This window comes from Perca flavescens, chromosome 4, assembly GCF_004354835.1.
Source record: "Perca flavescens isolate YP-PL-M2 chromosome 4, PFLA_1.0, whole genome shotgun sequence".
In the NCBI taxonomy this organism is placed as follows: Eukaryota; Metazoa; Chordata; class Actinopteri; order Perciformes; family Percidae; genus Perca; species Perca flavescens.
Genome location: NC_041334.1, coordinates 39,441,768 through 39,454,465, shown reverse-complemented (window position 1 = coordinate 39,454,465; position 12,698 = coordinate 39,441,768). Strand labels below are relative to the sequence as shown.

Below are 12,698 nucleotides of genomic sequence, written 5' to 3'. Positions count from 1 at the left end.
AATGGCTCTGGAGCTCTCTCCCTTTTAGCCCTGAGAGCCTTGGACTCTGTTGAAACTTTTAGAAAACACCTAAAGACACATCTTTTTAGACAAGCATTTAGTTAGCAATATGGCTTTGTATTGTATTTTATTTGTTCCTTCTGTAAAGCACTTTGTGACCCTTCTTGTCTGTGAAAGGTGCTCTATAAATAAAGTTGACTTACTTACTTAAAGTCTGTCTGTTTTGTTTGTGTGACATTGTTTTATTGATTTCTTTACATGGTCCTCACCTGCTGTGTTTGTTTTGTGTCAGTTCTACCTGCAGGACACTAAAAGCAGCAATGGGACGTTCATCAACAGCCAGAGGTTGAGTCGCGGCTCGGAGGAGAGTCCGCCCTGCGAAGTTCTCTCCGGCGACATCATTCAGTTTGGCGTCGACGTCACTGAGAACACACGCAAAGGTATCTGCACGAACACAACCGTGTTTCCCATATCTTTTTTGTTTATTTATTTCAGGACAATGCACATTTAATGAACATGTACAGCAGTACACGTAAAAGTGCCAGATTGTAGCCCAAAGGCTAATTTCCATCTGTAGTCCTATTTGGCAGATATAAATTACAATAACAGGACAAAAGATGTACACTAATTAACATTTGCTATAAAACAGGATGAAAGAAAAGAACAAAAAGACAAATATACATTAATTTATTTGCACCGGCCTGCCACAATATCAACATTGACTACCACATATTGATTTAAAAAATGTATATAAAGTGGGTAAAATCTAGGGCTGCTCCCTCTTAATCCATTAGTCGACTAATCGGTCATTTTGGTCTTAGTCACCTTAGATCTCTTTAGTCCATTAGTCATGTTTTATGTTTTTTTCATGCTGAATGACTTATTTCCAAGAAACGTACGAGCACATCTCTGGTAAACACAAGAATTAAAGTGGTGCTTTTAGCATGACTCTTTGCGGAGAAACTCAGATTTACAGATCTATCGATTAAATCAACTAATCCATTAGTCGATATGATTGAATGAGTGTTAGTCGATTAAGAATTTCTTCAATCGAGCACAGCCCTAGTAAAATCGTATTTCATTGTATAGCTGCGCACTGATTTCGCTCAGCCCCTGGTTTTCCTCTGTGTCTCTCCGTGTTTACATTCGGCTCTGTTTGCGAATAAAGGTGCTGACACACCAACCCGATAATCGTCGGTCTGACAGTCTGGGAGGTCGGTGACTCGAGTCTGTTCGGTTTGTTCCGTGCTGTGGTCAGTCGGAGCAGCCGTCGGCTTTAATTTTGGGCCGATTTGACTTGTTGAAATTGGCCAGTGGGCAGTCGGACTCAATGACCAATCTGATTGGTGGAGAGCTAGCCTGGAAATGATGAGTGGGATGAGAGTGAGGAACGCCTCTTAAAAATCTGATGAAAATCTTTTAAACTGACCTTTGAAATGAAGACAGATTCAGCAACTGCCCGGCCTGTTTCTCTCTTCAAGTGTTTCCAGAAACTCGTTTCGGTGAACTATTTTAGTCCAATACGAGATCGTATTCTGAACAAGCCGCCATTATGCCCGGTTGAAAAATACTGGAGCAGCCAGACCCATGTGACGCGTTTGTCCAATCAGCTACTGGGCAACAATACAGATTATGTTATGGAAACGTATTATGTCTCGCGCAGAACGTACGCTGAAGTCTGCGTCTCTTCGGTGTGTTCTGAGACACTTTCTGGACCTCGGGGAGACTACTCAGTCCGACTGGCTTTACTGCTGACTGGTTGGTGTGTCAGGGCCTTAACGCCACCAACACCTCCTCTCTGTGCACACAAAGCCTCTGGCTTTACACTAGATCTAGAGCAACAGCTTTCAAGAGTTCGCCTGGAACTTTCCAAACAAACAAAGTAAGTCTGTTTCTCCCTTGCCGTTGTGTGAGCCTAATTTTAGCTGCAATGGCTGACACAGAGAACAATGGACCTTTTCTACAGCAGACATGTTGACTTCTCATAGTAGGAAAAGCACAGCTGAGATTGTTGACCTTAACGATGGCTCAGTTCCATCAAGTGTCCCAGTAAGATATTTCAGTGAGTCAACATGCACAATACCAGGACCTCTCCAAAGTGGAATGCAGCCATCAGTAATGGTTTAATACCAGGACCTCTCATAAGTGGAATACAGCCATCAGTAATGGGTTTTGAATACAGCTGTGCTTTTCCTACTATGACATGTCAACATGTTTGCCGTGGAAAAAGGTCTATGAAGGAAAAAGCACCCACAAGATCTGTTGTAACCATACAGTTACATAAAAAACGATTGTAGGACTCTATTTTTCCAGGAGCTTTTCAAGATTTCGGTTCTGAACAGTCCAGGAACCGGTACCAGTTTTGTTCTGGTTCTCAATACCCCTCCTTAGTGACCGTGTTCTCTCCACAGTCTCCATCAGAACTGGTAACCAGTAATAAAGTGCATTAACACGCTGGTTGTCTGTCTGTTTCCAGTCACCCATGGCTGCATCGTGTCAACAATCAAACTCTTCCTACCTGATGGGATGGAGGCACGCCGACGAAGCGAGTAAGCATTCTTATTGGTTAACACTGATCCATGAAGCTTTCGTATTGACCACTCACATATTTTAGTTGAATGGAAAAAAAATTGGTTTCTGCTCGTTAATTGGAACATTATCATTGGGCGGAATTAACAGACGAGTGGTTTTTAATCAATCTCTTGTTACTGCAAATGATGCTGTTACTGCCTGTGTGACTGCTTTTACACACACACACACACACACACACACACACACACACACACACACACACACACACACACACACACACACAGTTTCTGCTTGCATAGTGATGTGATTAGTGCCAGACTAGTTATAGATGAGGGCAGCTATTTTTGGTATTTTTAAACATTTTCAACCATATTTTCTAATGCATTTGTGTCCAAGTGACTAATGTGAACAACATCTTTGAAATTGGTCTATAATTGAGCAAGAACTCTACAAGTTCCCCTTTTAACAAGCTGCAGAGGGACATAGTTTGTGTTCATGTTTTAGATCTTTGTGATCCACCGTTTGACAACTATTGTTGGTGTTGGTCAAGTGGTCATTTGACGTTGACGTGAATTTATGCTGAGTGTTGGAGAATGAAGGATATTGTATGTGTGTGTACAGTTAGATAGGCATAATAACATACCAGCAGCTGACCCAGCATGGAGCTTCCTACTGTACTGGGAGTCCCACTTGGCTATGTCTGTGAGTTTGTTATTGGCTACTGTAGATTCAATGTGGAATCTGTGTGTGTGAAGTGCCGGGGCACGGTGCCATGGTGGGCAGTGCCATCTGCTGCCCTGCTCCAGCTTTCAGTCTGGAAAACACAGACGAGCATCCTGACCCCCATGAAGACAGACTGAAATAAAGAGTTGTGGGTCTGCTCTGCTCCGGCTGTCTGTGTTCAGTTCAGTTCAAGTTTATTGCCATATGCATATTAGTACTAAGTACCACAGCAATTAAATACAATGTGCCTTAGCACTCTCTCAGCACCAGTCAATAATAACTATTTTAAAAACATCATAGCATTAAAAACATTATAGAATATCCAACATAATATACATGAGTGACTAAGTTTAGACCATAGCCCTCCTTCCTGTTGTGCTATCGTTCAATAACCTTATTACCTGGGGGTAAAAACTATCCCTTAAACGTGTTGTGTGCGTTGGGATGCTCTGAAAAGGTCTCCCTTACGGAAGGTGGGAGAAGAGATTGTATGCCGGATGACTAGAATCCTGCAGAATACCTTGTGTTGGCAAAAGAAGAATTGATTTCCAATACTCTTTGACCACTTGTGATCCGATCACACTTCTCCCGCTCTATATGCAAATTCACACGTACATCATTTACGTTTGCACATACCTGTAGGCTGGTTGTGTGTGTATAAATGTCACTTCCTCTCACATAAATCATACATTAGAAATAGGGATGGGCGATATGGCCTAAAAGCCTCTTGCGATATACATTGCAGCCTCTTGCGATAACGATATATATCACGATATATAAATGATAATAGAACCATTTCAGAACAGGTTACATAGACCTAAGGAAGAACTGTATTGTGTAGTTTTGAGAACATTTATTGTGCAAAACTGTAATTGTACAACATAATGCTGCAGATAAATACAATTCAAGTACACTAGTTGCAGAGACTTTAACAATGAAAAAGCTTAAAGTATTGGGTTTCTTTCCTTTAGTGCAAACCATTCTAAAAGGCAGTACACTTAGTTAGTTTAATACACTTAGTTAGTTTAAGTCCTTGGTTCTTAAATGCCACCCAAGATGCAGAGAACAGGAACAACTGGTGTCTATTTAGTTAAGGAACAGACACTGTACTGAAAATACTTTCAGTATTAGGCAAAGATGCACAGATACTTTAAATAAAAACATATTTCAAACAAAGTTTCTTACCTGCAGCCTAATGTAATGCATTTGAGCACACTTGTACGGGTGCATGCATTATCGCGACAGTGCAATGTAATTAAAATCTCTATTGTAGGCCAATTTTGTATCGTTTATATATAGCATGTCGTTTCTATCGGCCATTACTAATTATAAACGTGTGATGGTGCGCCGAAATAAGGATGTCTACTGATGGACCTGTGCAGGAGAGGAAGCCGTTTTTAAAAGTCACTGCGTGTTCATCTCTTAGTACGTTGAGACGTTTAAAGTTTAGTTCCTATATCTGCTTCATTTTACATTTCATGTTCGCTTATAAGAGACTGTGGTCTAAAATGCTCCCTGATGTTCACCAGCTATTCGCTCACTGCATCTAGACAGACAGACCCCCCAGCTGTGGAAACACACCCACTGAATGTACAGAGTAAGGAAGTCCAGAAATAGAGGAGGGAGCGAACAGCTCCTACAACACGGAGGAGTTAAAGGTCCTATGACATGCTGCTTTTTGGATGCTTTTATATAGGCCTTAGTGGTCCCCTAATACTGTATCTGAAGTCTCTTTTATATAGACCTTAGTGGTCCCCTAATACTGTATCTGAAGTCTCTTTTATATAGACCTTAGTGGTCCCCTAATACTGTATCTGAAGTCTCTTTTATATAGACCTTAGTGGTCCCCTAATACTGTATCTGAAGTCTCTTTTATATAGACCTTAGTGGTCCCCTAATACTGTATCTGAAGTCTCTTTTATATAGACCTTAGTGGTCCCCTAATACTAATACTGTATCTGAAGTCTCTTTTTTTATATAGACCTTAGTGGTCCCCTAATACTGTATCTGAAGTCTCTTTTATATAGACCTTAGTGGTCCCCTAATACTGTATCTGAAGTCTCTTTTATATAGACCTTAGTGGTCCCCTAATACTGTATCTGAAGTCTCTTTTTATATAGATCTTAGTGGTCCCCTAATACTGTATCTGAAGTCTCTTTTATATAGACCTTAGTGGTCCCCTAATACTGTATCTGAAGTCTCTTTTTATATAGATCTTAGTGGTCCCCTAATACTGTATCTGAAGTCTCTTTTATATAGACCTTAGTGGTCCCCTAATACTGTATCTGAAGTGTCTTTTATATAGACCTTAGTGGTCTATATAACCATTTCTAGCCACTGGGGGACCATAGGCAGACTGGGGGAAATTATCATGCCATGGGACCTTTTTAAATAGCTGCAGTAGGCGCTCCCTGCAGCCTCTTCCATTAGATTTTGTTTAAAAAAAAAAAGAGAGAAGGTTGTGAACACACCCATATTATTGTGTTTTCCATCTAATGTGAAACACCTGCTGTGACATCACTGAAGGGGGTGTGGCCAGATAAGAGAAAACATGCAGCAGCAGCTTTCTGCCTCTGTGATTCACTGTGAAGTCACATTATTTTTATTTTTGGTGATGTGGTGACACAAAAACATGAGAACATAGAGAAACACACAAAAAGATCCATTTCACATGTTGTAAATTAAAGTCTCACAGTTCCAGTTTCTGTACAGGAAAAAATGCAACTTTTATCTGGTGAAAACTTCTAAATCAGAAATAAGGGGTTTCTTTTTTAACCAAATTAGCCAAAAAGTAAGTACAATTGCACGTACTTGATCACAACTTTCATTGAATTTAGGGTATTCAATTTTATGGCATTTGGGAAAAATTGAAATGGTTTTCAGAACAATCTCCTGACTAAACTTTTCCATCAACACACGTTCCTCTAATATTAGTCAAAGTAATTCATAATTTCAAAATTAGGTATAATTCCTTATAATTGAGATTTACTGAGCATAAATTCCCAAAAATAAGTGTAAAACTACCTGTAATAAGTTGGTGTCAGTAATGGTAGTGGGAAAATAGCATCAAAATTGCTGAAAAAAGGCACAAAAACTTTTAACCCAAGAGGACAAGTGCATGGTCGACAGGAAGACAACACAAGGGTTAACCGCTGTTGTTTACTCCTCGTCACTGTGTAGTTCATGACAGTAGCCTTTCTTTGTTTCACTTATCAGTCTAACATCACCTAATATATTTCCATACAACACCCACACACTCATGTTGAAGTGTGTTTAGAGAGAGGGTGTGAACCATTGCGCTCTAGGTGAGTAGAGCTTTTGAATGCCGGGTTAATAAATGGATGAACTCCACCCCTTCGTGCAATGCCAGGTTAGTTATCCAGCAAACATTTGGCCTCCCACAGATCATAACGGCAGTGAAGAACCATAGCTGCAGCAGAAAGGGGGGAGTTTGTTTCATCACAGTAAGTGCCAAGAGGGGTGGAGCTACAGTAAGTTGCATAAGTTAAAGGAAGAAAAATCAGCTGCTTTGCTCAGGCGCAAAGAGTAGAAAGAAAGTAAGTTTGTGTTATGTTGCTGTGGAAAAAGTAGAGAGGAATCAGCTGCCTGGTCCAAAACTTAAGAGAGACAATGAAGTAAAAAGGGAGGCTCCATTTTAGTTGAGTCAGGCTGAGAGAGAGAGGCCGAACAGTGAACTTTGTCCTGCGACAGATCACCACCTGACACACACAGCAAGAAGGTCTGACAGGTAACGTCTCTGTTGTGCAGAATCTGAACCAGGATTATTAGGCTCAGATGTCCCCGATCAAGCTGCTGATTGTTAATCAAGCTTTTTAGGATTTGTTTTACAATGTGAGGCTCAAACTGTTCAACATGCTGCCATGAAATGAAGCTGGAAGTCTGGAGTGGTTGACATTTGCCAGAGAACGTACAACGCACGGCTGATTTCTTGTGGTATGTTCAGATAACTGTTGGGTTTGTTGTTCATGCTGTCTGCTGAAAACAGGAGATTAAACCAGAAGCAGCAGCTATGTTGAAATGTTACTCCTTTGTTTTAAACAGTCCTGTCTCTGTACAAATCTGTGGCAAGTAGGGAGGTCCTCCAAGTGTCCTACTTTTTTCGGGGCTTTTCCGCCTTTAATTTTTGACAGGACAGCTAGGCTAGAAAGGGGAAAGAGAGTGGGGGAAGACATGCAGGAAATCGTCACAGGTTGGATTCGAACCCTGGACCTCTGCTTCAAGGCATAAACCTTTCAGTACATGTGCGCCTGCTCTACCCACTGAACCAACCCGGCCACTTTTCCCATCTTTTTAAAATGTGTAATTTGTAGGGGCGGGAATCACCAAAGGTACCACGATACGATATTATCAGGATACTTAGGTCACGATACGATATTATTGCGATTTTAAACATATTGCGATATTCTGCAATATATTGCAATTTATTACCTTTTTTCCAACTTCATTATTATGTCCCCAAAGGAAAACTTTGTCAACATCTGTTTGTTCATCTCACATGAATTTTATTGCTGTAAAATGTGACTGTCAAGCTGACTAACTAACCAGCACTTTAATGAATATGTTATAGATGTTGTATACACCTGGCAAACTGAACTGTTTGCATTTTTAATTAAGGTGGACTAGACTGTAATACCAACAGGTATGCACTGCTGTGCTACTACAGGTATTTTTTACAATTAAAATGAGTACAAAAACGGCGCGACGGAGTCACGTACCTTGGTTCCAGTATTTTTTGCATTTTCCACAACGTTGTATGGACGCAGGTCTTTGCACATGAAGTAGGCGATGGCTTGAGTTATTTTCTTAGCTCGCTCTGAATTGGGAGGTAGCTTTGTCAAGCTAAGTGTGTCCAGTGTTGGTTGGTTTTTCGGCGGAGCTGGTTTAGCATTAGCTCTACCGTCCTCGGCTAACGCTAACTCTGGATGGTGGCGTGTGAGATGAGCCCTCATGTTTGTGGTATTCCCTGAGTATTTTATTTGCATACGACACTCCTTGCAAATCCCATGTCTCATATCCATCTCAGTTGTCCCCTCCATGTTAAAAAATCCGAAAAAAGTCCAAACACTTGATTTAAACGCAGATGGTGCATTTCTGATTTCTTTCTCTGACGCTGCCATGTTTATTTTATCTACATCCTCCTGCACGCTGACAGTCACCCCGCTGACCTCACCAGAAAACAAACAGTGCCATCTGGTGGACTGAATAAGCAATTGATTTTATTATTCTACTACCAAAAAGTTAAATTCTGATGTGCAATTTAAATAATAAAAGATCGCTACTTGGCGTCTGTGTATCGATACAGTATTGCCACGGGAAATATCGCGATACTATGCTGTATCGATTTTTTTCCCCCCACCCCTAGTAATTTGTTGCGAGCTCTTTCCAGTGCTTGGCGCTGCCCAAGATGATTGAGATTGATTTAAAGAAATGTCGTAAACCAGAGCCCTTTTTTTCTCCAATCCAGGAATGCTGTGTGGACTAGTCAGACCCTCCTCTGCAGCGCTGTGGAGGAAGGTCTGCCAAAGCGAGACTACATTAAACCTGACAATAAAAAATGTATAAAAGAGTTCAGATAGTTCCGGCAACTGCAGAGGACCTCTTATATTTACCAGACAGTATCAGTGGGCGAAGATTCACAATGATATTTAACCTTTCATTAGCTTAGTCTTTCGTACACATGTACTTAAAGAAGTACAGAAGAAAATATGCGAGACAAAATGTTCATGGGTCTTCTATGACAGGTCTTGAGTTTCGGTGTGATTTGTAAAACCTCTTTAGTGGTAGAAATATCTGAGCAGGGCACAGATGGAAACTACTGCCAGAGTTTTCCATCATCAGTCACTGCTGGACTGCATGCAAAACACACAGCTCAGCTAGATCTGATGTGGATGACTGATTCCTCTGGGCGAGCGTGGACTTGATGTTCCGGTGAGCCTTGTTCCAAGTGTCCTCCAGGACTAGGACTAGGCATCATTTGATTGATTTTTTTGGGCCTTTAATTTTTGACAGGACAGCTAGGTGAGAAAGGGGAGAGAGGGGGAAGACATGCAGCAAATGTCACAGGTCTGATTCGAACCCTGGACCTCTGCATCAAGGCATAAACCTCTCAGTACATGTGCGCCTGCTCTACCCACTGATTCATCCCGGCCACTTTTCCCATCTTTTTAAAATGCATGAATGACAATATGTCAAATACTTGTGGAAAAACCTCAAATGCGTGACCCTCATGGGTCGAGATGTTTCAGCGTGGACCAAAGTGGACTGAACGACAGACAGACTTACAATGCCATAGAGCTCAAGGTCTTAATTTCTATCATTTTACATGGGCTCAGGCCGGACTCGGGCTTGCGTTTCACATTCTGTTAATATCGGACTGTAAACGGGTTTGGGCTTTTAAAAAGCTGTCAATCAAAATGGACTTGTGGAGCTCTGGCCTTGTTACAGCTCTACATTGCCATTCCTAGAGCCATGCTGCCAGCATGGATAAAAACTGAGACTGGCCCCACTGTTGCCTGATTTAATGTAAAATACAGTGGAAAGAAATGCAAGTCAAACCTTAGCAATGAGTTCAACCTCATAAGTGAAGCCCCAGCTTACAGATTGTCAAAATCCTTGTGTGGATAATGGATGGATAATTTGATTTATGAACTGGCAACAAAAAAAATCTCATTGTGGATATGGGGCCTCCTGCTGTGATGATGCTGTTTTGAGTGACAGAACTGCTGCAGGCAGTAGTGATAAATAAGGCAACATTATGCACAATGATTGCCGCAGTATTGAAAATTAACGCTTGACAGACCACTGTGACTGAATGAATGTAGCAGAAACAAATTGTTGGAACCACGCAGTTAGATGGAGTCATTAAGGACATAAAGTCCTTGTTAGGTCTCACCACCAGTGTTGCAGCAATCACACAGACATTCAGACAATTAATTTGTGTGTATTTACAGCCAGTTTCATTCTGTGTGCCGTTTTTTTAGTAATCCCTTGGCTAAGTAAACTGTACATATAATTATGAATTTTGTAACATTTATTAAATCAATTTTACTATGTGAAATGTAGCTGAAATGATCTGTCACAGCTCACAGAGACGTATTAAAGGTTCCATGGCATGAACATTTCACTTTATGAGGTTTTTTAACATTAATATGAGTTCCCCTAGCCTGCCTATGGTCCCCCAGTGGCTAGAAATGGTGATTGTGTAAGGTGTAAACTGAGCCCTGGGTATCCTGCTCTGCCTTTGAGAAAAATGAAAGCTCAGATGGACCAATCAGAAATCTTCTCATTATGAGATCATAAGGAGAAAGGTTACCTCCCCTTTCTCTGCTTTGCCCGCCCAGAGAATTTGGCCCCCCCATGAGAGAGGCTGAATTTCAGGAAAGAGACTTCAGATACAGTATTAGGGGACCACTAAGGTCTATATAAAAGAGACTTCAGATACAGTATTAGGGACCACTAAGGTCTATATAAAAGAGACTTCAGATACAGTATTAGGGGACCACTAAGGTCTATATAAAAGAGACTTCAGATACAGTATTAGGGGACCACTAAGGCCTATATAAAAGAGACTTCAGATACAGTATTAGGGGACCACTAAGGTCTATATAAAAGAGACTTCAGATACAGTATTAGGGGACCCCTAAGGTCTATATAAAAGAGACTTCAGATACAGTATTTGGGGACCCCTAAGGTCTATATAAAAGAGACTTCAGATACAGTATTTGGGGACCCCTAAGGTCTATATAAAAGAGACTTCAGATACAGTATTTGGGGACCCCTAAGGTCTATATAAAAAGAGACTTCAGATACAGTATTTGGGGACCCCTAAGGTCTATATAAAAGAGACTTCAGATACAGTATTTGGGGACCCCTAAGGTCTATATAAAAGAGACTTCAGATACAGTATTAGGGGACCACTAAGGTCTATATAAAAGAGACTTCAGATACAGTATTAGGGGACCACTAAGGTCTATATAAAAGAGACTTCAGATACAGTATTAGGGGACCCCTAAGGTCTATATAAAAGCATCCAAAAAGCCGCACCATGGGACCTTGGGAAAAAAAAAAAAAAAAAAACTACATAAAAGATACAAAATCTAGTATCTTATGAGACAGTGAAGTTCGTGAGAGGACATGTTTATGATGATTATTTCCTGGAGGATACTTGTAATTCTTAGTGTCAAGTGATCGTCGGACAGCAGAGCTCAACGTAATGCAGCTCTGAAAACACTTAACTCAGCAAATTATTGGCTTAGTTTTTGAGGTTATCTTTTATCCAATTCACTTACCTAAGCTGTGGCCTTGAGCACAACGCAGCAATAAAGTAGCAAGTAAAGTACTTTTTCCACCTAAAAACATTTATTTTCTGTGTACATATCAGCCTTTTAGATTCATATAAACAGCCAGTTTAATATCAGTTTGTTTTTATAATGTTTTTGGGTTGTATGTGTGTCTTTCCGTCCCATTCTGAAGAACTCAATATCTCAGGACTCCCTGGTCAATTTTCGTTCCTGCCCTTTACTGTACCTAATGGTCATAAAGGCTGGGTCGTGACCGAAAGAACGAGATCCAGGGTACAAGTGGCCAAAGCGGGGTTTCTCAGTACAGTGTCTGGCGTCTCCCTTATAGCCGAGACACACCAACCAGACAGCCGACCGACAGTAAAGCCATTCGAAATGATCAGTCGGGTCCCCCACAGACTTGCGCTACTCTGTATTGTTGCCCAAGAAATGAAAACCGGGCAGCTGATTGGACGAACGCGTCACATGGGTGTGTTGTCTCCGGAAATTCAAAGCCAGACTGAAGAGAGAGGGTGAGAAGCTCAGTCCTTCGTGAGGAGTTCGGAGTAGAGCTGCTGCTCCTTTTATATCGAAATATGCCACCCTCCACCCTGGCCTGGGAACACCTTGGGGTCCCCCAGTCAGAGCTGTTTGTGTGGCTCTGGAAAGGGAAGTTTGGGGTCCCCTGCTGGAGCTGCTGATGACGATGGATGCATGGCAGTACACAACTATTTGAAATGTCTTACGCTGGGGTTAGAATAACATATATGTTATAACCTACTGTACCTGTATTATGAATTGAATGAGAGAGGCTTGTGTTTTGCCCTCATAGTTGTAGGATTTGCTGCTTTCTTCACCGCTCCTGCTGGTTGGTAGTTATACATTAACACAGTCGGCTTATATTTCACCCAGAGTCACGTTTACCTTCATTCCTGAATGGTCTGTTTCCAGGTAAAGTCTGTATGATCTTCACCCCCACTAAAACACACTTGTGTGACCTTGTGTGGCTGTTGATACAATACCATGAAAACATATCTCCACTAAATGACAGAGGTCATGTTCTGGCAGGGTAGAAACTGAAGGTGGCCAATTTCGCCCACAATGTTGACTCAGTTAACTTACTGCTCTAAGTGTTAAATCTGA

At 41.2% G+C, this 12,698-nt stretch overlaps 1 protein-coding gene across 8 annotated transcripts in view; it reads left to right on the top strand.

The window, feature by feature from the left end:
- Window positions 1-12,698, top strand: part of slmapa (sarcolemma associated protein a) — a 111,725-nt gene that overhangs the window by 33,166 nt on the left and 65,861 nt on the right. For all 8 annotated transcript variants that reach the window (XM_028576476.1, XM_028576482.1, XM_028576481.1 and 5 more), the window contains 2 exons: window positions 293-440; window positions 2,477-2,549. In XM_028576476.1, the coding sequence (XP_028432277.1) occupies window positions 293-440; window positions 2,477-2,549 (221 nt within the window). The remainder of the gene's footprint in view (window positions 1-292; window positions 441-2,476; window positions 2,550-12,698) is intronic.